At 49.8% G+C, this 24,189-nt stretch overlaps 1 protein-coding gene across 1 annotated transcript; it reads right to left on the minus strand.

Annotated features, from left to right (window-relative positions):
• Window positions 1-393: 393 nt before the first annotated feature.
• On the minus strand, window positions 394-16,310 carry C2CD2L (C2CD2-like; the record flags this gene model as incomplete). The annotated part of the gene is made up of 14 exons (XM_009577568.1): window positions 394-528; window positions 5,710-5,919; window positions 7,362-7,644; window positions 8,163-8,296; window positions 8,910-9,011; window positions 9,784-9,955; window positions 10,251-10,378; window positions 10,974-11,038; window positions 11,592-11,709; window positions 11,875-11,992; window positions 12,586-12,699; window positions 13,610-13,720; window positions 15,603-15,722; window positions 16,215-16,310. Coding segments are annotated over 14 exons (1,906 nt in total), but the record flags the coding sequence as incomplete, so codon positions are not given.
• Window positions 16,311-24,189: the final 7,879 nt, after the last annotated feature.

The following is a 24,189-nucleotide window of genomic DNA, read 5'->3' on the forward strand; positions in this document are numbered from 1 at the left end:
AGAGACGACAATCTTACAAAAGAGGGCTACAAATCAACTACCTCCCTGAACTTCTAGAAAGCCAAAGCCCAACTCACCGCACTCCAGCAGGTATGAAGTCAGACTCGAGGTCAGGTTTTGATTTCCATGTGGTTTAATAAGTTAACAGGTTCAGCCATTACACAGCAATGGAATTTTTCAACATTTACAAAGGTGCAAGAACTTCATTCATTTAGTCTGAATTAAGTCGTTTTATTCTCATCTCTTAAATAGCTACACAGTTCCTATTTTTTTTTTTCCTCTAAACAACTTCGGGTTAAAATAATCCACCCAGAGAGAAGGCATCAAAGTACAAAAGAGCACGCACAAGGAGGGGCTCTAATTCAAATTCAGCGTGGGTATTTGGTCCAGTACCTGTACGAGCAAGGAAAGGTGGTGTGGAGCAGTCATGCCAGTAGAAGGAGCTGTGATATCGCAAGTACACAAAGACCTTTTCCAGAAGCTTGACCACCACTGGGATTGTTACCCTACCATGACACTCACCGTAACCTAGGGGGAGCGAAGGAGGGGAGAACAATGCAAAAGACCCCAAAACACGCCAACGCCAGCCACCCAACATTCAAGCATCTCACTAGCTACCCAGAAATGACTTCTCTGTAGGTTTAGCAAACAATGAACCGAGAGAAGCCATTGCAGGAAGGAAGCGGCATCGCTAGACAAAAAAGCAGAATGAAAACATCTGTAAGCGTATGCTTCACCACGCGCCCGGTTCTAGTCTAGAAACAGCACGTGCTCATGGCCCTCTTATATCGGTTTGAAGAAGTTTTCTTCCTCCGCTGAACTGTTTTCTGACTAGCTCTCTACCGAAGTAGTCCCCCCTCGCTCTCTCCCACTTCAGCCAATCTGCCTAAAAACCCGAACTCAACTACATAAGCTGCGTGAGGGTGCTTGCAGGGGCAGAAGTTGGACTTGCTTGCTCAAGTCTGCCCCTGCAGAGGTCCGTGTAACAAGTATTTTGTGGATGCCACAGAAACTGGTGAGGCCACTCTCCCGACCCACTGATCGGGCCTGTCATCCTCAGTCACTTAGCAGCGTGACCGGTATGAGCATTCACAGAGCACGCTCTAATTACAAGTGCGTGCAAACACGCGTGCGCGGGCGTGACCCTTCTGCCCTCGAATAAGCGGCCTTTGAGCGCCCTCGCCAAGTATCGGGCCTCAGTCAGACATCCATCATGCTAAAGCCTACAGCAGCCCCAAATCACTGAGGTTTTGCGGTTCCCTCCATTTCTTCCCGTGCCTGTTTTCTCTCGCCTCAAGAGGATACCCCTCACGGGCCGATGCAGAAGGCTTTTTCGACGGGGAGTCTCTTAAAAAGCCTTACCAAAACATGGTGAGAGGATGTATCCAAACAGAAATATACTTACAAGCATACTGACAGCTAGAGAAATCTGTTTTCTTCGGAGAAGTAAAAATACACAGCATAGGCAAGTTCTAGTAACTTTGTTCAGCCAAAATAGAAGAAAGGAAAAAAAAAAAAAACCCACACCCAAAAAACTGAAAAACCACAAAAAACCAAAATGTGTACTTTGGCTTAATTTACCAATCACCATTTCTACTTGCGTAGCCAGCAGTGAAACGCAGCATTTGGAACGCACGCCCTCATAAGCAGGTTGAACTCCTTCAGAAATGACTCCGTGCGTTCAAGCCCGCCGTTCTGCCGCTCCTCTTCCCCCACATATTCGGTCGAGGACCAATTTCACAAGGTGCAAATATTGAGCCTACCCTGAGACAGCAACCTGGCAACTGCAGATCATTCGAGTCCAAAAAGTTAGATGGCGGCCTGCGCCGCTCGCTGGGGTTGTTCCATGGTCCCAGGCATTATGAAATGCCACAGACCCCGCAATGGCACCGAGGTGAGGGCATGGGTATCCGGAAGAAGTTAAACAGGGAAAAGCAGATTTCAAATAGCATTTCTTCTGTCCTAAAGCCAGAAGCACAAGCAGGGATTAAATACAAAAGAGATTTCTTTAAGCAGCAGTTCTATGGGGGGAAACTCCCTGGGATTCTGCCTTTACAGTTTCCGAAGGCGAAAGACCTACGTGACCTTCCCTTTCCTTCCAAGAATATTATGATAGAAGACTCGTTTCTCACACCAATAATCACACCTCCCCCACGAGGTGGATTCGTTACCGTTCTCAGCTTCGGGAAGCTGGGAGAGTCACCTGTGCTCGCACAGCCGGACTAACAATACCAACCGCCTACTACTTGGGGGATGAAAACAACTGTGCATGCGAGAAAGGAAGCCATGTACGGATACGAAGAGAAAGGATCAACACGTTTATCAGGAGCATATCAGAACTAAAAAACTCCCAGTGCGCACAGCTGAGCCATTCCCCCCTTACCCCTCTGTACTTCAAACAGCAGTTTACCCAAACACCCTGAAAAACATTCTGCACTTACCGATAACATTAAGAAGATGACAAAAGGTTACAATATCAGTCCTATGCTGTACAACTTTGAGAAGCAACAAAATGGCAGAAAGTACATCTCCGCTAGGAAACAGAAGCGAGTGCAGGAATTACTGTTAGGGGATATGCTCTGTCAGCACTTGACAATATACCTTTTCTTTGCAAGCTATCTAAGCAGATACAAACTTTCACAGCAATTTACTGCCCATGATAAAGAGGACTGCCAAAAATTCAAGGGAAGCTACACACCAACCGTCACATGTCCCGTGTGCCATTCGTTCCATGGACCGCAGTGCAGGAAATTCCCAGATGAATCTTCTGCCAGGTCAAAGCTCAATATCAAAACCAGTACCTCCGCTGCGATTCATCAGCAGGCATAGCCTGGGGCCAACAAACTGGGAACAAATTCAGGAAAGCCCATGGATGTATGGCAGGAATTGCCCATTTAACACGGCTAGAAAGGTATCCTCGGTTCCCAAAGCCAGCGAGGAACTCAAGTTTCGGTTTTACTCCTAGCTTTCCTGCTGCCTCCTTCCTCCGAGCCAGACCAAAATATTCCGGTCGAAATCCAGGTACGTGTTTGTTGGACACAAACCTCGCTCACCTCTTCCGCCTCTGGTCTACAGCGACAAGAACAACGCTCACTATGCCTCGCGGCCCTCCTTGTGTACACGAGCCCCAGATTCACCCTTCGGAAGCGCCGCTGGGAGCCTCGGGCATTCGCCTCCAGCTGCTCCGCACCAAGACAGCTCGAGCTGCTCTTGCGGTTTAAAGAAAAGAATACAGGACGATTAAACCAGACTCGTGGAAGGTCCCGTGATAAACCCGCAACTGAAGAGCTGCTGGCTGAAGAGCTTCTGAAAAGTTCCCTTCTGTTCAAACCAGCGTTTCTAATGCGAGGTTTCACAGCCATCCCACTAGAGAAGCGGTGCTGTCTGGGCTTAGCCAGCACTCTTCATTCAAAGCAACCTTGATATGGTGTTAAAAAAGAATAAACAAAAAACGAAAATGGAGCGTCAAGTACTGTTAGCGACAGAGGCAGTCTCGTAGCGGGAACGGTGCAAGACAGAATGCCAAACTGGAACCAAACCCTGAGGCTCTGCGAACTCAGGTGTGCCTGCGAAGCACAGCGCTGAGTGTGAATCTGCACCCACCCGACGAAGGAAGGCTACATCAAACCGGCGGCCAGATGGTTGGAGGCGAGCCGCAGATTGCCAACTTCCACCAGAGCTGCAGCAGGAACCGGTCACTCGCATCGAGGAAAACTATTTTCAGCGAGAAACAGCAAGCGCTCCGATGTCTGTAGCACACAGAGCTGCGAACAAAGCCACAGTACCATGTGGACAAGGAAAGAAACAAAGGATAAAAGACATGAAAGAGCTTGGGGATGACAGAAAGATTCCCAGACCAAAACAAACAGATGGAGAATAGGTTCCTGGTCAGCCAGTTGGACCAGTCCGATTTCTCACACATGCCCAACTTCGTGGGAAATCGGCAGGAAAAACACCTGCTGGCACGCACCGGCATTTTCAGTCCAAGCCCCAGGCGACTCTGGCCTTCCCTACCTCCAGACACTTTCAAGAGACACCCTGAAATTCCTGCCTGTAAATCCTTTTGCAGCAGCATACCAAACACATTCTGGTCTTTGGAAACGGCACGCGACGGCCGTATCAGTAAGCCAGGATTTGTCCTTCTGAAGAAAACGATGTGTTGTTTTACATGCACTGTCAAGAGAACAACTGCTTTTTTAGTTGGTCGCATCCTGCATAAGGCGGGGCGACAGCCCCCACCTCAGGAGGTACTGCAACAGGAGAGCAGAGCTAGCTTATGCAGTCAGGCCTAGGCAATCTCTCTTCAGTGAGGTTTTTCCTCCCCTTTGCCCCATCCCCTTAACTCTACAACCCACAGGCAAGCAGGAGCTTCCGTTCAAACCAGGCGCGCTGACAGGGCACAAGCGTTTCTCCAAAGAGCATCGTTACGCTATCCGAATGGGGCCTCGCTCATCTAGAAGGGCAGTCTCCTCCCGCGCAAGGAGTCGATTTTCCCCTGTGCGCCTCTCCCTCCACAAATACCCGCTACAGAAATGCTCACTGTTTGAACACGGTGGATCGGGTTTGCTAGAAGAAAGGAAATACCAGATGCAATCAAGAAAGGCTCCTTCTACTACAGGAAACCCTTTCATCAGTGAAAAAGTGTAAACTCTTGCCTCTTTCCACCACGTGGCTTCAGGCTCCATGTCAGACTGCCCTTTCGCTAGCATCGCCACGTTCCTCGCTGTCCATCCCCAGCGTGGTGCCGGTCCTCGGCACGAGAACCGCGAGAGGCCAGGGGCTCTGCAGGTCTGGAAGATGGCCTGGCGCCCTGCCGGTAACACCCCCGACCGCCCCCGAGGGAAAGGGTTCCACTCGTACAACGGCTGGCGCGCGTGTGCACCACGGCCCCTTCCCCGTTCAAGAACACGGATGCAGAAGGAGGGCTGCATCACAGGTGGCAGCACTGACAGCACCGACCAGATGCTCTTGCAAGGGCCTGGGCTCCTACAAAAACTCGCCCAGTGGTTAAAACTTCCTTCTTCTTAGAGACTCCTTCCTTCATCAGCATAACACAGAAAGCAGGCATCCCTCAGCACTGTCCGAACCAGACCGTTCCAACGGCAGAGCCGGGTGGAGAACTGCAGCTTGTTCTCCTGACAGCTCACAGCCCAGGAACGCATCGCCCTGCACCGCACCACAGTCAGGTTACGGCCTCTGCACCAAGCAGACGCAATGAGAGCATTTAGACGGCCAGCAACCACGTTATTCTCTCTCGCTAGAAGAGCCGAGCAAGGCTACATCCCACACTTCTTGGCAATGTAGCTAACCCGGTAATTTCTCGATCTTTAATACTGAGGGTTGCCACTTGAGAGGCCCACCCGCCCCTTTCCAGGATGCACCTGGCAACGCCAGACAGCTATGCAGGCAGAGTCGCTTCTGCAGCTCCTTGGACCACCGCAAGGATTAGCACGCCACCTGGGTTTTCTGGGAGAGCATGGTGGGATACGGCAGTCGGAGAAGGCTAAGCCAAGGCAGAGGAGCAGCCTAAGCCCCGGGTTCGCCACCTCTGCTCCCCAAATGGCGTAAAGCACTGGGGTGTCTTCCCTCAGCCAAAATTGGAAGGAACTGGACTGCAGGTCACAGATACCGCGGAGTGGGAAGACAAGAGACTAGAAAAGGATCTCTGCGCAATCTTTCCGACGGGCTTCTCCCTCCTTCAGTTCTCACCTGCTGTTGTGCTGTCGCTAGCTTTGGGTTTGGATTTAGACTTGAAAGAGAAGCGCTTGATGAGGCGGTGGGAGAAGCTGCCGGCTTTCTTCCTGGTGGTAGAGTTGGTGCTGACATTGGACAAGTCATCGTGTGACTGGCTCAGGCCCGCTTCTTTCTGCTTGCTCCTCCTCCGGAAGATGAGCTTGGTACCACTCCGAAGAAAGCTAACTGCAGAGACAGAAAGGAAGGAGACGGAAACCACGATAGTATCCTGCCCTGGCGAGTCTCGGGGGCAGTAACACACCCAGCCGCTCTCGGATGAGCGGCAAAGACCTCCTCCACCCCGAGAGGTGGAAGCGTACGGCAGGTTGGCGAATCCCGGCTCCCGACCGCAAGGCAAAGTCTACGTTCAGGACAGACTGCAATACCAACAACCGCTGCGCTAATCACGCTGTCACGTGTCCCCTCTGTGTAAACTTCCTTTTAGGCAACAATGTCCTCCCTTCAGTGGAAGTGTGCAGAATTGTAATGGAAAGCTAAGACTCATATGAATAGGAAACAAGTGAGAATGTCTGCACGTGGGAACACCGGGAGGAACATACAACAGGGAAAAGGCCTCTCAGACTAGCCCGTGTCAAGGGCGCCCAGAATTAGGCAGTCATCAAGCCCCCAGAACAGCTGCCCGCGGTTTCACGAGATGCCCAAATCTGGAGACAAGTAACAGCAACGGCTCCAGATGACTCACACAGGCGGGACAGGATGGAGACACCGATTGCCATCAGCCCCAAAGAGGTGCAAAAAGGCATATCCAAAACCTGCACGCCATACAAAGCTACAACAGTATTTCCTACAGAGGAGGCTTGCTTTCTGTTTTCTTCCTTCTCTTCCCCACCCGCCAGGTCTCTCAAGAATCTGGGCCACACACCTTTCTACCCGTGCAAACAAGGGGCCACCACAGTTCAAACTGTACCTGGTTGTACCAGGGTACAACCCCCGAAACTTGTCCCACTCTCGTATTCTGAGCAATTGAGATTTTGGCTTGCGCTTGTTTATGTAAGTTTGTAGCTAACTGCAACTGTAACGGCTACAAGCAGACAAAACCAAGGTGCGCCATTCGCCTAACTGACACAAGCCTGGAAAATCCAGAACAGCAGCTCAGTCAGGGCAGGCCCGCTCCATCGGTTAAAAGCAGAGAGTTCATGTGGACATCCTACAGTCCAACAGGTCAGAGGTGCTAGCTACTTTGATGCTAATAGAGAAAGAAGGAGGGCATCGAGGCCCGGACAATCCATATTGTTGGGCAGCCTCCATTTCCGTGCCAGAGGAGGAATCATTATTTATGGACGCGCACCTGATCTGCGGATGGAACCAGAGGCCAGGGATTGAAAACGGGTTTTCGGGAACACGCAAGCTGCACAGGGTTCCCATCTAAGAGAGCACAGAAACCGAAAAGGCCACAGGAATTGGACAGCTGCAAACAGAGGAGTTTGGAACCGCTCCAGCAGGAAGCGTGGGAGAGAGGCAGGCTCTCCCATGCTCCAGCAGAAGCCACTCTTCGCCATGCCGAAAGTTGGCTGCAGCCCCTGCGCTCCGGGCGGGGAACTCAGACATAACTTTGTCCTCAAGTACAACAGGCTAACATTAGCTACCATCTAATGGTTCACCCTTACCTTTGTGATCTTTCAAGCTTCTGGTCTCAAGGGCTCCCGTGGAGCCAGTTTCAGACTCAACATCTTCCACCGATGGTCTCTCGGAGATGTCCGATCGTGTTGTCTCATCCAGCTCCTGACTGGCCCTTTGTCCCGATGGTGACGCTTCCAGCAGCTGTGACGATTCGGTAGAATCATGCATCCGGTCAGCTGTGCCCTCTGCCGCAGGATCCCTGTACGCCGCGGCCTCCAGGGATGCGGCATAACCCAGAGAAAGTGCCATTTCATCTTGAGCGATAGGTACCTGGAGGGGGGTTAGAAGGTCAGACAGACAGGAAGACAGCCTATAAAGGATGGCATTCACCTCCCTTCTTCCATCCACACCTGTGTATGGATGCTCCAGTTCCGATCATCAGTGCGAGACAGCACCGATGCGCAATCGTCACTCTTTTGCTGAAACATGCTGGAACATGGCCAATTTCAAAGCATTCTGCAGCACCCCTCTCACTCCCGTAGGCAAGTCCAAGGAGATTGCCTTAGATTCTCCATAAGATTCCCAACCAACTACGGCAGAAGCCTCCTTTTCTGCGGCTGCCCTTTGTGAACTCCCACTGGCAGCTGCCCTGCAGTCTGGCGAGGTACCTTTGACACTCACTGGGAAGCAGCGACAAGCTGCAAGGAAGCAGCGAAAGGGTTCTGCCGAGCACGTCGTCTGTGCTGGAACCTTCCCACACTGGTCCCTATCGGACAGGGTGGTTTCACGCACGCATCCCTAGAAACAACCTCCCAGATTCAAAATGGAGCCCCCTAACTACCAGAGACCTTGGAAACTCCCGAGATGATCAGCGTGCTACGTTTTGTTGGGGTCTTCTTGGCAGGCTTGTTATTCGTCTCAGTTAGCTGCCTGATCGCCGTCTCGGCCACTGGATCCAAGCCGTTGGACATATGGCTATCCCCTGAGCACAAGAAAGATACCAACACTTGAAGTAGCAACCTTCAGCACTGGCAAGAGGTTGCTTGCTGACCGCGACGCTTGTAATAGGCAACTACATGTGTACAAAGGTAGAGAACAGAATTTATTATGGACTTGCCCAAATAAACCAAAGTAAGGAAGCTCCATATAGAGCTCGGCTCTTTCAGGCACCTGAAAAGTTTGATTTTCCACCAGGCGTATCATTAAAATACCCTTCCCGCGCAACAAAGACTTCCAAAGACTTCCAAGAGTTTGGGCAGCCTCGGCCACAAACCGTCAAAACGGCCACAGCGATCCGTCCCGGAGACAACCAGAGCTCCGAGTAAAGGGTGAGTGAAAGGGTCTGGATAGCCTGGAACATTCTCGTCAAGCAAGGAAACACCCAGAGTCACGCACTGGATAGCGAAAGTGGAATTTCTTTTACCTGATCCCACCCGCCACCACCCCTCCACCCCCGCCTTCACTTGGGCACTCGGACGTTCTCTTCTGCAGCAAACGCAGACAAGTTCAGTGACCCACATTCAGACAGCCAGTCTCCAAGAAAGGCTAAGGAACACAGTCGCTCCGGTAAGAGCCTTGGATTTCCAAGCACTTACAACTACCGCTGGGCAAGGGGCCGCGAGGGCAGCCGCTCTCCAAAAGCACTGTTGTCTTCTTTTCAGTCACTTCCACCTTGGAAGGCGACCTTGATGGTGAATCTTCATGGTGAAGGAGAGGCAGAGACACAGAGACACCAGTAAGTGGAGATGAAGCTTAGGCAACTTCACTACTGTACCGTGGCCCCCTGCACGCACCCCGAAAAAGCCTCAAGCGCGTGCAGAGAGCCTGCAGAGGCTGGCTCCGTGAGGCTTTGCGGCAATGAAGTAGTAAGAAGCCTATCAGAAAAAGACACGAGAAGCAGCCCCGTCGCGAGACCCCGTTCATGCTGTTTCCCAGCCCCATGTCATGGAATATCCAGCACCACATTCATCAGGATGTCAGACTGCAAGCAGCAACAACTGCTAGTAAGCGAGGTCAATATGCTTTCGGCTCCGCATTCACTATGTACAGCGTAACTTCTTTAGAAGTGAAGAAAATAGAGGAAGAGTGTCAAAACGCTTAGCCCAACATCACGCAGAGGTTATGCGGCAGCATACACATTGTAGTTGGGATCTCCCACCACCAAAGAGTGTCAGAGAGGCTCGTTCCTCTCTCGCCTCCCCCCAAACACAGGGCTGCATCAATTCCCTCCCCCAAGGCTACCCGTGAGCCTTCAGCCATCGACAAGTCGCTAAGGGAATGGCGACAATGCCCGTGTTCCAACCCAGAAACCAAAAACGCTGCGCGAGGCACGAGTCTGCAACAACCACAACATACAATGGTTATACAGTTTTGCTACTGCCCGCATGAGCGGCCTCGGGAATATCACGGCCGAGTCTGCGCTCCCATAGCGGCCACCCGTACAAGATGCCTGTCGTGGGGCAGCCTCACCCAGTTTGCAGTCTGCCTTGGGCCGGGACTGAATCGTGGTGACAGTAGTCACGATGGTGCCGTCAGGCATGATGGTCCGGTCCATCTCCACCTTCTTAGTGGGGGTGATGCTGGTTCGCAGAGATGCGGCATGCTGAGCATTCAAAGATGCAGGAGACTCCTGGAATAGCAGCTACAAAAGTAAAGCACAGGTCAGAGACGCTCCCCTCCTCCCAGGTGAAAAGGCAGGCACATGGGTGACAAAAGCTACTGCTCTGGGCACCGAGGAGCCATCCCCGCTACAATGTCGGTTGCATGGAGGGAGGCTCAGAGACAGAGGGCCAGGCGACACCCCTCCTCGGCCTCAGGGTCTGTCAGTCCCCTGCGACGAGCCCAGGCCTAATCATGCTTGTCTCCAGCTAGAGGCTCACATCGTGAATGCTTCCAGAGCACGCATTTGTGCCGAGCTTATGGAGTCATGAGCTCACCTCCAATATAATGGTAGCTTCAGCTGCCAGTGACTGCCCAGCTCCTGGGGCCAGCGAGCAGACCTGTCTCCCAGCTGGTTGTTTGCCCAAAGAATCAAGCAAAAGTGTGGCATGTGCCAGCAGCACATCTGCGAGAAGGAACAAGAGAACAAAACACACCACATGACCTCAGCACCTCAGATGTCTCCCAGGCAATCCCTGCTTTTGGGAAGCAGACCCGTGGGCCAACGAAGCAGATCCCCACGACTCTGGTAGCTCCCAGGTTCGAGGGGGGGGCGGGCAGCGCTCCTCCACTCCTCTTTACCAATCCAGAAATCGAATCCCTTAAAGAGGTGGCCACTGTGCAGCCTCCATCAAAAATAGGTCCTGCGGTTAGTCCCTGACCGAGTACAAATGAACAGACTTAAGAGCCTTCTGCAACATTCTTCCAATATACAGGGGCAAATCCCCGCATCCCTTTCCCCGCTTCAAAGTAGAGACGGGCAGGCCACGGGAACCTCCCGGGTACCAAAAACGTCAGAGTAAGAGTGTTTCACTAAGAACAGACTCCAGAGTTACTTCACGCAGTCAGAGGCTCACGTGAAGCTGGATATGAAAAATCCTTTGCAGAGTTCATCACACATCATACCGACACAGAACTACCACAGGCTCAACACACAGGAAGTCCCTTAGGCATTTTTGTCTCTCCGCCTTACAATCCATCTTACGGCTGCCCATACTCACTTCCTCCTCCGTCATGATTCCCCAGCACCTGGAGCTTCAGCTCTTTACTTCTAGGTCCCAACTCCCTGTTGAAACAGAAAAAGACAGGCCAGTAATAGGCAACCTTTGCAAAATGGCCACGGAGCAAACAACTCCATTCTGTATCTCCCTCAAATCTCACACGCCTCGTCACCTTTTCCAAAGTTCCAGTACGCGTGCGCTACTTTGGAGGACACGACAAGGGGCAGCAAACTACACAGAAGAGGAGAACTCTGTTTCATGTCCCCTGCAGGGCTGTGTTGGCTACCAGGGGAAGTTGAGAGGGCGACCAGTCTGGAAGGCTGAGATTTACGCTCCAGGCCTTCTGCACCTGCCGCTCCCACTCGCCTCCCGCGATCGGCGCTTCTGCCCATCCAGTTAAAAAGCAGAGCATCCAGGGGAGTGGGAAATACGTATGCAAGCTGGGGCCAATCGCCGGAATCGATAGCCCGGCACGCGGGCAGCACAAACACACGCTGCCCTGCTGTGCAGACTTCACCTCTGCGCAGCCCGCATCGGTTACTGCGGCACGGTAATGACACCCAGAGATCATGTCGGTCTGTCTCCACCATGCCAGCTGGAAGGAGGGCAGACGCTTACAGGAAGAGCTCCTCATTCCACTCCATCTCTGCTGCAGCACTGCCAGCTGTCACCGGCCTCGTCCGCTTCTGCTGTGGGGGGCTGTCTAGCTCTGCCATGCAGCGTATCTCCCCAACTCCTGCAACGGAGGGACAGAGCGCACACGTGTGCTCGTCAACACGAGGCATCGGCTCGGCACACACACGCCCCTCTTTTCCATTCAAACCCACCCAAAACATCCACTCGCTCCAATCTCACCACCTGCACACTTGCCCCTGAAGATCAGCAATGTTTTCATGCTTACCTCCCTTTCCCTGGCAGCCCAAGTTCAGCACTCGAAGATTCCGGAGCAATAGCTTAGAACCCAGAGGGGCTGCTGCTACTCTGGACGGGGACTCTTGAATCAACTTATTGCTGGGTACCTGAGGAATGACGAGAGCGAGACCGATGCCTTTATGGTTCACTCATCAGCAGACAGCAGCAAGACGCAGGACATTCGTCCTTGCATCTACTAAGTAGGTCCTCACACCAATATAGGGGAATACCCACAGATCCATCAAGAGATGCTGCAGGTTCCCCAAGCTATCGACCTCTGGTGGGCCCCCATGTTATTTCAGATGGGAAATTTAAGGCAGACAGGAAAAGAGTCAGACAAGAACAAGCTTGCTGGCTGCCAGATGGACAACTGAAGATGACAAACCAGGTTCCACGCCTGGACAGAGCCTTGGTGTTAAAAGCAACAGAGAGACTGCCAAAACAGAGATGTGTGAGGCTCCACCTCAACACAACCGGCACTCAGCGTTCAGGAAACAAGGTACAAACAGAGCTGCCCTTCAAAGAGCTACTCCCCGTGCCACAGTACCCCAACTCCTATGACAGCAAAGGCCCGGATGCGGCTGTCGCCCAGAAGGGAGTCTCAACCCTCGGATTCCTGCCTGGGCCTCAGCCCCCAGAAGCTCCCTGGGGCACAGTGTTTGACGCACAAGAATGACACAACATGAGGAGAGTGCCTTACCACACCAGCTCCAGCAGTGCAGGCCTTCAGATTCACCATCATGGCTGGCTGCGTGCTGACAATGGTATCCTCGATCAGATCCTTTATGGTGGACAGATCTGCCCTCCCTTCATTCTTCTCTCCGGAAATCAAGAGGAAATACAGGAAAGTCATAACGAGGCGGACACATTTTCTCCTTATACAGCTCCAACTGCCTCTCGAGCCTCTAAGATGCTACACAGTCTTTCTCCCAGTAATAACCTCCCAGGTACTCTTCCCATATCCTGTACTTGCTCTCCCCAGTGCTTAAAGCTTCCGTGTAACACCTGCAGGCAAATGTAAGTTGTCTAAATAAGACAAGCTAAGCCTCTACATCGGTACTCCACCCGTTGCTAATTTTGACAACACTGCTTTTACAGTTTGCCACATCCTCACCACCTCATGAGATGGTACTACCGCACCTCCGGAAGAACAGCTAAATTCCTACCTCTACTCAGGATAAAGCAACAAGGGTGTCGATAAAACAAACAAATCAATGAACCTATTTGGATCACAGAAGCTCAAGCACCCCCTCATTCAGCTTGTTAAACCTCTAATACCCACGGGTTCCGCACACTAACCTCTCAAAAAAACCCCAAAACAAACAAAACAAACAGCCAACAACAACAAACACACACATACACACACACACAAAAAAACCTGAACCAATCCAGCTCATTTTGCAGCTCTACATCTGACAACAGCAGGAAGACCTACATAGAGAGAAAGCCTTTTTTGCTACGCAAACTCCCATTCAGCTGTTACACCAAACTTGGGACAACAGACATCAGTACTGCTTCGGCCCTGTTGAAGATGCACTGTTTTCACAGAGCTGAGCTAGTATCAATTCCAGGGCAAGAGCATCCCCTCCCTCGCCCTAAAGGGCCACGACAGCGAGTTGCCAACCTCTCCCCTCCGCAGCAGCCTTCCTCTTCGCTCGGCACTGTTTCTGCCCCTACCGCCCTTCCTCTGCTCAAGTCCAGTCCAGCCACTGTTTGCCACTCACCTCGCGAAGCTGAAGTCTCGGAAGAACCGAAAGGTTCAAGTCTGGTCTGTCCTTGAACGTCCACGACACCAGGAGACCTTCGTTCTGTATCTCCTCCAAGTGGATCTCCACCTGGCCCAGAACAAATACCCATAGTCAGGAAGAGTTTATGTTTCCATTAGGTGCTTTTTGCCCCGCTTCAAATGCGGCAACCGAAAGGCCCTTACACCAGTGCAACAATAAGAGACAGAACATAAGAATACAAGTGATCCTGGGCCTACAGGAAGAAGCAGCTGCAGAAGCCTCATCGCTGCGTAGCAAGATCTGGTGTCCTCGCTGCCTTTGGATGCCCAGGAGCCATCAGAGGGAAAAAAGATAGGTTATTTCTTTGGCTGAAGAAAAAGCCTACAGGACAATCCGAAAGAGTGAGTTGGGCACTGACACGGGATATTTACTGAGCTACATCAATTAACCATTGCCAAACGTAAGCACGGCCATTTGTAAGTTAGCAATGCGTCTCTAGATCATCCTCAGATTGAAAAGTCATCCAGGTCACCAACAGTCTGCAATAACAAACCGGACTGTACACCATCCCGTAGTTCAGCTGAAAAGTTGCACACTCATACACCTGAAAGGCATCATTAATGCAACAAACAGAAACAGAACCACACAGGAAGAACTCCTGACCCAATATTTCTAGTAAAAACAGGGGAATGAAATTTAACATAGTCCTACAGTAACTGATAGGCTGACATTTATTTACCATGAACACAGGAGGTCGTCAGTCGAAAGCGACAGATCTGGGACACAGTAGCCAGGTAAGTAACCAAGAAGAGGTGCATAAAAGAGGCAAAGCACATTTAGGAATACTCCTAAATGAAGTACTCCGACCAACAGGCATATGGAAACCTTACCAGCATTTCACAATGCAGCAGCAAGACCTCAATTAGAATACCACATGCAATTCTCTACAAGAACGATAACCCAAAACTTCAACAGACACAGATAAGGAGACCTAGAAAATGCCAGCGAGTAGAGGAGCAATTTGATGAGACGTGACAAAGGCCACCTAGCTCCCAGAGACTAAGCAAAGATGAAAAGCGACTGCAGTTGCCACCCACAACTAGACCGGCCCCAAGCACACTAAACGCCGAGGAGAGAGAGGAGCTATTTAAACGACCGTGGAACAGAGACAAAAAACCAAACCAGGATGATAAATATAGGTTGAAAATTTTAATAAAGCTTCTGAGAGCAATGGGGTTCTAGCACAACCTTCCAACTACAATACCTGCATAGAATGGGACTGGCTTCTGCTACCACAGAGTTACTTCTAATTTCACCACGTTTCCCTATAGTGCAAACGAGCATGCGGTCTCCAAGCAAGATACTGTCTCCAGCCTCAAGCCCTTCTTCACGATGGGAACAAAGTCACATTCCAGAGAAGCAAATCCAGGCAGAAATTGACTATGGAGTTACCACCCATGGCAATTTCACAGAGCTTCTGTTCTGGGAGAAGCATCTCCAATATTCAACACATAGAAAAAAAATCCGTATCACTCTCTTGTGAATGTATTAAGGGGAGCACTGACAAGCAAACCACTCCTCACCATGGGTTTCTTTTTCACACCAACAACCAGGACAACACCATAATTGTACATATGGCCAGGACGCATCCTTCCCTACCCATCACACCAGGAGAGGAATTGAACTCTGTGGACCTTTTGCTTCTTAAATGCCCGCTTAAAAACACAGTGTAGAACACTGCCATGCCTCAAATTTCTCTGTATTTTGTTATGGCTACGTTACATAGCCAAGATCTGCAGAACAAGACCAGAAAATGGGACTCAGCATGCAGATTGGGAATATTTGCCACCCCTCCAAATGTCAGTGACAGCACGCTGCTTCTTCTGGCACGATGAGGCCTTTATTTGCACTAAATCAGGTCCTCCTTCCTCGATCAGCGTGGGACCGGGTGAAAGAACAAGTTCAATGGCTAACTTCTGACAACTGTTACCTGAGCCTGCAGCACAGCCAAAGTGACATGATAGGTGTCCACAAAAACAGCAACTGGGGACTGCTGAGTAACAGAGACAGGGAATTTCACAGCTTCAGCTGACAGATGGCAGTGTAGCACCTGAGAGAAAAGGAAGGAGACGAGTTGATATCCTGAGCAAGAGGCAGCCATGCGATGGCAAAATGTTTAAAAGCGATAGGCAAGGTTGACCCATCGTGACAGGAAAGAAACATCAGGCTCACTCCCAGACCCGGTTCCGCACTGCGAACCTGCCATTTCAGACCCTGTACATGAGGCAGTAAAGACGTATCAGTGACAGGAGCTTTCTTCTCCTCTCCACTGTAGGACCCCAATATTTGGGCTCAGCATCTATACGCCCCAGCTCCGCCAACACACCTTCCCCCGGGGCTCTCCCAGAGCTCACCGATGCACAGCTCCAGAGCTGCAATCTCACAAGCCCGTCGACAGGCCTCCGAACTCAACAACAGACCTCACCCGAAACTTCCCCGGTTCCACCACCGCCATCGCACAGGCCTCAGCAATCTCCACAGAACACACCGTCAGTCGGCGGAGAAACCCCACACTGTACGATTCAGAACAGCAAAGCCTTACCATGCTGTGGTCCGACTGTCCCTTGCACGTCACGCGACTTATATTTGCGGCTGGTGGTAACTGAGGACCCTCCTCAAACGTGATCTGCACTGAACTCTATGGAAAGAGAACTCCGTTAGTTCCCAGTGGTCAAGGTATCCCAGATAGTTTCAAAGAGGACGAATGATTCTGACATGGGGCCCCGGAGACACTCCGGTCCATTTCCATTAATCCGGCCAGCATGCGGAACTGTTGCACAGTGCAATTCTACCTACCTTGGCTTGTCCAAACAGAGAAAGGAAACAAGGTCTCCAGTCAAGGCTTAGACTCCAAACACTACGTTAATTTCAGACAGGCAAACCCAAATGAGAACGGAAAATTGTTCTGGATAGGAGCCAACTATAAGTCAAGTGTGTTAATCCTTCTCTATTGCAGAAGCTTTGCTGTTTCTTCCCTCTCTCTCCCCCCTGTGCTAATCCTGCCCCAAGTTAAAAAAAAAAAAAACACCACAAAACAACCCACACACCAAAAAAACAACAAAAAAAAACCCCAATCAACAACAACAAAATCCACCCTCAGCATATGGTCCATCAGCTCCCATGCTCAACTTAGTCCCTTTTTCCACCCTCTCCTGGTTTATTAGATTACAATCTCCACTGCAGAAGCATCCCTCTTCTTTGTTTGAGGATTTCCACGTGTAACAGGAATGGTTCTTTACAGAGAACCCTTCTCAAGAAATACAAGACCAAGATAAAGAATTGAGAGTATCCCTGCACGAAATCTATCCCTCAAAGATTCCCTCTGCTCACAAGGGGGAAAAAGAGAGAGCGAGCAGGCTATCTGAGCACAAGGACGTGACTGTTTGCCAAGCTGCTTGTGTTTTAGGGCCAGGGTGACCAAGAGGGAGCACAAAGGTGTGGGAAACCACACTATCTTTCTCAAGCGTACAAGATTGTGCACCGCCACCTGCGTGCAACAGACTGACCCAGGTGACAGGCGGAAGGTGGGTGGAAGAGGCTCTTGGACACTAATCTGACCGGCACGCATACTACAACCTGAAGAGCCGCTGGCCCATCAAAAACTAGTCTGGATGCATGCCCTCCTCTCAACGCAGACACGAGGCAGCTCTCCCAGTGACCAAACTTCAAAACTGAAAGACTCAATGGAGAAACAATGTCGGATCACTCCCTGCTGCTTCACACTAGTAAAGCCTGCTGTTTCTTCTGCTCGCAAGCCTCCTCCACCAGAGCCATGTATTCATCCACCCGGGTCAGGCCAGAATATCGTACCAGCCCTTTCTCTCCATGACCAGAATCTCTGCCCAATGACTCAAGTGTATCACCATCAGTGGCAAGCTGTTGCCCTGTTCCTCCCCATACGTCACAGTCTCTCCAAACTGGGACGCACTGGCCAACTTCAAGAGATCTCATCACTCAGCCCACTTGGAATGAACTGCATGCACAAGGTAGCATGAATCTATACATACCCCAAGGCAGGGGAGAAAACACAGAGGAAAAACAAAACAAGGAGGGTAGCACGCACTTGAGAGACAACTCAATTTCCTTCAAGTCTTTGCCCCAATTTAAGGAAAGTAACTTGAAATCCAAACAGGAAATAAGAAATACCAGCTGCTAACATTTAAAGATCTACAGAAAAAAGTGACACCTTGTGACTAAAGCCGCTCTCTCAAGTACCAGGGATGAGAATGAGACACGGCCAGGAGGCAGACCGACCCTCATCTGCCCACTGCCGGCTCCCTCAGATCACGCTCCTAGCAGAACCCACCCAAATTCAGATGCTGGCATGCTCTGACCACGAATGCGCTCCTATGAAGCTCTTACCATGTGCATTACGTTCTCATGTTCACCGTGATTGGGAACATGAGGAAATGCAGGCGAACCTAGACCTGAACGAGATTAGGAGGTATTCTTTTAAAATTCTGAAAGAAGCCATGCAGAAACAACAAAACCACAGAAGGAAACAAGAAAGAAGCGACCGAGCAGCGTTCCTCCAGGACTAGGACTCTAGAACGCTAGCCTCCCTCTATTATCCTTTTATGGCAAACCATGAGACTTCTACTTTTTCTACAGTTTTGTCATTTTGGTTTCCCTTTCTGGGGACTACGCACAAGGAAAATGAGACAGCACACCCAGAGGACGGTAAAGATAGCTCTTGAACAGGCAATCAAGACAGGAACCTACGGTTCTTCCCCAGCTGTACCAACAATCCTGTGGAAGCAGGCTTCTAAATCTGAGGGCCGAGACCCTCCACTGTTCTGTGTCCAGGCTGAGAGCCTGAAGTACTCAGAACCATCCGCTCCTCCACAATAATTCCACTATTAAACCCAACTCTGCAGAGCTGCATTTCCTTAAGGCTTTTTGTCAGTTGATACAGCTAAAATTAAAAAAAAAAAAAAAAAGCGACAGCAAAAGGAGCTAAGAATAAGTCTACCCGGGAGAAAGTGAGATTGCTCGCTTCTAAGCACAAATCTATCCCTGACTCCCCTTGGGACTTAAAAGGAGAGCAGGGGCGGAGTCAGACTGGGAGGGGGAAGGAGCCACTGTCAATTGTGACGAGCGCTATCGGTCCCTACGTCCCTTCCCTCGACCGGATGCAAGAATAATTTCGTAGGAGACAGGGACCGGAGGAGAGGGGGCCACAGGGGAATGCTTTCTATGACAAGGCTAGTGCATTTTTAATGACAGAATTGCTGTCGGTTCTAAACCAAGGTTGACCTGAAAACTACAATGCACCACAAAAAAGGAGACGCAGCTTCTCCTTCAAGATCTTGGCAGACAGCAGGATTATCCTTTACACAAGTTCATTACAAAAAGAAAACAAAAAACCTAACACACACCCAGTCCAGAACAAGTCTCCTGTTCTGTGGTCTTTGGAAGGTGCGCGTGGACTACATGACCGTAGTCAACCTGAGGCTGACTTCACCTAATCGCTCTGAACTTTTAGAAGACCGGAGGAGTATTGCCTTAAAAAAATTTTTCAATTAGTTAGCACTTTCATACTATTAAGTCCCTACTCTTTTCTCGTTTGGCAGCCCCCTAGATCTCTTGAAAACATAATTCCTCAGGGCATGCAATGAAAACTTACTTAGCCTTGCCATAGGTTAGCAAAGTTGCAATGACCAAGACTAAAAATGGTCTTACTACTTCTTCTGCCAGTACGGTCTCCTGACACCACAGGCCGTAACATGAAAGTTCTCGTGTGAGTCAGTGAAGAGTTCCTCGGCAGAACGCATCTCGCAAAAACTCAGTACCGAAGTGCTAGCTAAAAGACAAAATGCTAATTTTCAGTGGCTTTATCGCCTGACAAAGAGATACCTCAAAAACAACTGCATTATAAAGGCTAGTTGCGAGTCTAGGCCAAATATTGCAACGCAGTAACTTTCTATATGGATCGCAAAGTTTAGATACGACTGAAATCATTACAGAAATAGTTATCTTGAACAACAATTACATATCTCTGTGGCTTTGTGAGCGTTACTTGGATTCAGGGCCCACAGCAAGTCTTCCACCTCCATCCCCAATTGAAGTCCATGCCATTTCTTCTGCGTGTCCAAAGGAATTTCCATGTCTAATTCCAAGGCTCAAGGAGGAAACACTAGCAAAAAGATCATTGTTATCTCCTTCCCAATTAGACATGATCAGTCACTTTATCCCATTTTACAAGGACCGGGGGGCTGAGTACTGGAATTCTGTGGCTCAAAAGCAGGGCATTGGCAGGAATGGGATGCCCAAGGGGCGGGAGAAGAAAAGAGTCCAAGATGGAGTATTTTTCGCAGTTAAACAGATGTAAGCAGCTCCAAGTAACTCCCGATCTTATTCAGAATCCCACATAAAACACAGCCCCACCAGGATAACCCCAAGGATAACCACTTCAGAGAACAGCTTTTAGACCCAGCAACTCACTGCAGCCATGCCGCTTTCTGAGTAGACGTGCTCCAGGCAAGGAGCGACTGCAGCAGAAACTGAAGCATGGCCCTCCAGGGGCCTCCGTGCCATTTCAGCCATCAGCTGATCTTCACCTTACAGGAGTTCTAAATTCTGGAACTTAGAAATTCAGGCCATTTTGTGACAATCTGAGGGATTCATCGTGTGACAGAAGAGTGCAGCATATCAGACATGGGTGACTGCTGATACTTGACCACCATGACCGCGGCATTCGGACAAGAGGGGCATAGAAGGAGAGGGTGCATAACAAATGTTCTTGCCTCTGTTCAGTCCCTTGCAGAGTCCTCTCTCCAAAGGGAGGAGGCCTCTGCCTGTGCGTGCTCCGTCCCATAGAACAGCCCTCAACTTTCCCATCAGGTCTTGAAAAGAGAAGCAGTTGCCGTGGCTTGCCTATGCAAGCCATCGTACTCAGCCAAGCGCAGGGGGGCCGCTAAGCGTCATTCGTGGCAGTGGGTCCCCTCAATACAATATGCATTGTATCAGAACAAACTTACTTTCAGTCACAAAAGAAAGAGCTGGCTTTGAGGGTTCAACACCAGCAGGATCTGCGGGGTTTCAGCTTCCGTACAATAAATCGGCCAAGCATATCCTGACACTCAGGAGTTTTCCACAGCAAAAAGGACCGCTTTTTCAGGATGTGGATCTCAGGTTCAACGCTGCACCTGGCTATTTGCATGACCACGGGAAGGCAGGGAGGAGGAGGGAGGAAGGAATGGAGGCAGGCAGGAGGAAGAACTTTAGCAGCTGACTTGTAGAACAACAGATCAAGTTTCTCACATCTTACCCAGCATAACTATCAAGAGCATAATCTTACAGTACGTAATCTAGTCTCGTTTAGTTCCAGACAAAAGATTCAGTTCCAACAGCCTGCAGCAGGTAGTCCCACAGCCACCTTACACAGCACCACCCTCACTCTTCTTGTACCTCATCCTGTAAAATCAAGAACATAGCCTGGTTAGTACTCATTAGGCTACTACTCGTTATCCGTCCTACCTCCTCTCAGAGGAGTCAGGCCCGCACTCTGGACTCCTCCTGCCCTTGGTATACTTAAAGGACTGTTTTCTAACTCTCTTAGAGTACGATGAAGGTTTCTGAACTCTTTCCAAGCAACCAGTACAAGAAATGGGACGTGAAAACAACAACAGGGCCAGTCGATTCCCCACCCCCGCCCCCCGCCCATGAAAACTTCTTACCCTATTTTGGAACAGGCACCTTACCATTTTCTCAGTCATCGACAACTAAGCGCAAGCAATTGATGACATTAAAGAAAATTAAAAGACAAAGAATCACCAGAGAAGGAACGGCCGAATTCACAAAAGCAGGCACAGCTTACAGTTTGATGGTTAACTTATCGGTATGCCTGTGTCTGGCAAATCAACCGCACCTTTGTGCAAAGACCCATTTTTCCACAAACCTCTTGAGAACAGAGCACTCGATCTCTTGAAAACCCATTAGAGGATAAGCTCATCCCAAAACCAATGAACAACTTTGAATGCTCTGTCCTTTGACACCATCAGAGCCTGGACGGGAGTACAAACACCCATCCCCATTTTCTAATGCTAGCCAGCTAGATCTAAGGCAGGAAAGAGAGACCGGGTGCCGCTGCATTTCTGTTAAAAGGGACAATTTCACTTATCGCAAGTAGCAACAAAGGAGAAACTATGCCAACCTTTCCAAGTCAATCTAACATTTGGTGACTCAATCTAACAAGGCAAAGGAGGAGGTGAGAAGTCACGCCACGCACAGAGCAGAGAGAACTTCAGGTGGGAAAGCAAAGGACTGAACACAATGGAACAAAGGAAAAAAAAATTTCTTTCTTCAAAAGGAAAACAACAAAAACTAGCTGGGAAGCGTCAGTGTGACAGGTCCAATGAACCAAATCTGTCCAAAACAGTGGCAATAAGCAACACTCAGCTTCATGAGCGGGGTCTCTGACACACCTTAAAATAGGAAGACACGACATACATAAGACAAGCGTTAAGAAAGGCAACATCCAGGACAAGTCAATTCCCTGATCCATCTGCAACACGCAGAAGATATGATTTAGCAGGTGAAAACATCAGCCAGGTAATCCTACGCAGACAGCCCATCCACATTCATATCTGCACAATACTTGTAGAGGCTGATTCTACACATTTCTCACGAAAACAAAACTTGCCTTGAGACATGCTGCTCTTCCAAGTAGTAACACTCAACCACCTCGCCTCGTAGAAGTGACAGACAACACAGTCCCTCAGAAAACTCATCGTTCCCATACAGCCAACATACAGGGTACTGGGACCAGGTAGTACCGGCTATGGCTTTCTTTACAAAACCTATAACATCTGTGCTCTAAATCCACATTATCTGTTCTTGGGTTACTTCATACATCCTTTCAAAAGGAGCAGTGGACAAAAATTTTAAGTGTTCTCTGCCCTACAATGCTTGACACCGGTAAAACAAAAACATTCCCAGTCCGAGGCTGGAAAAGGAACGCAAAGGTGGCTCATTACGCGCAAATATCCCATCCTGGTCATTTTGCGCTTCCTAATGCCGGGAGGCAACCATCATCTGAAAAATAATCACAGCCCTCGCTCTGCACTTTGAAGGAGATCATTTGATTAAATCCCTTCAAAAAGGGTTCTGCTCTGCTACAGTTAAGGACTACAGAACTTCAAGAACACCACGCAATTAAGATTTTTTCTGTCTTGTGCAGTTACTTTCAAGTATAACTGCTTAACAAGCCTTATTAACCCTTCTGCTCTCAAGATGCCAGACAACACTATCTACTTTAAGCAGGAAAACAAAAGGCCAAAACTGAACTGCCCCATACTTGCTGATGAAGTTAAGGCCCCCTTCGGTCAAACTACAGAGGACGCTCATTCAGGTTCTGCAGCCTTTATTCAAATGGCTGTATTGCACGGGTGCAACTTACATGCCTCGTAACTGAAAATGACTTCCCCAAAAAAAAGACAGGTACCACACAAGTGACACCTAACAAAACCAAGCATTTCTTCCCAAGTCACCTTCCTCAAAGATCCAATTTCTTCATCTCATCCCAACAAGTTATTATCAGGGGATTACACTGAGGCAAATGAAAATACAGAAAAATGAAGAGCTACAGAAGGCATGCTGGAAAAACTGCTGTGCAAACATTCCCAAAGGACTCAAAGTCATGACATTACCTATGGGGTTAGACTTTACGAAGCCTATTACACTGATACCACTAACGACGGTTGGGGGCAGGGGGAGAAATAATTTCTCATTCCTCCCCACCTTCACCTGATTTTTTCACGTGGTCGTGCTGCACTGAGAGATCTGCTTTTCTGTCCTGCCTCTAGTCCAGAATTCAACTCACTTTCTCAAAAGGGGAGAGACTTTTCCAATCGTGTTGGGAAACAAGAACACAAGTTCTTCAAGACTTTAATTTCCTTTTCTTCAAACACATTAGCTTCAAGCCAACCTTTTTTAGCTCTTGATTCTTCCATGCAACTTAACAGAAAGGCTCGCCCTTCCCGTTCACATGACAGAAAAAAAGGAGACTACAACAGACTTTGGACCATAGCTTTTGTGGGCAAAAGCCCCTGCCTTGTGGGCAACGCAAGCTACTGCGCAATTATTTCCATACGGAATCAGCAAGGCACGTTCTCCTTCGTGAACTTCAAAACTACAGACCAACAGTAATGCTGGGAGATTAAAAGGAATACACACCAGAAAATTCGGAAGAGGTTGCTGTGGAAGTCTCAAAGTGGCTACATCAGCCGGTTCCATCAGACCTGACTCAGGCTCAGGCCCCAACCCGCGTTAAACAAAGCGCGCTACCCAACACCTACCTTTCCGTGCTTTTACAACGCGGCATGCTCCCGTTCGATTACGCTCCCGTCCCACCAGGCCGACCCACAGCTGCTCGAACAGCGGCGCTGGCCCCCCGGGCATCTGCCAGCTCCCTTCGGCTAAGACCTCGCAGCCCCTGACAGGGCCCGGTGAGGAAGGCTTCCCCGGAGCCCGAGAACAAAGGGCTGGCGGCCCCCCTCGCCCGCCCAGAAGCCGCG

The sequence above is a fragment of the Fulmarus glacialis genome, unplaced genomic scaffold, assembly GCF_000690835.1.
Source record: "Fulmarus glacialis isolate BGI_N327 unplaced genomic scaffold, ASM69083v1 scaffold24025, whole genome shotgun sequence".
Lineage (NCBI taxonomy): Eukaryota > Metazoa > Chordata > Aves > Procellariiformes > Procellariidae > Fulmarus > Fulmarus glacialis.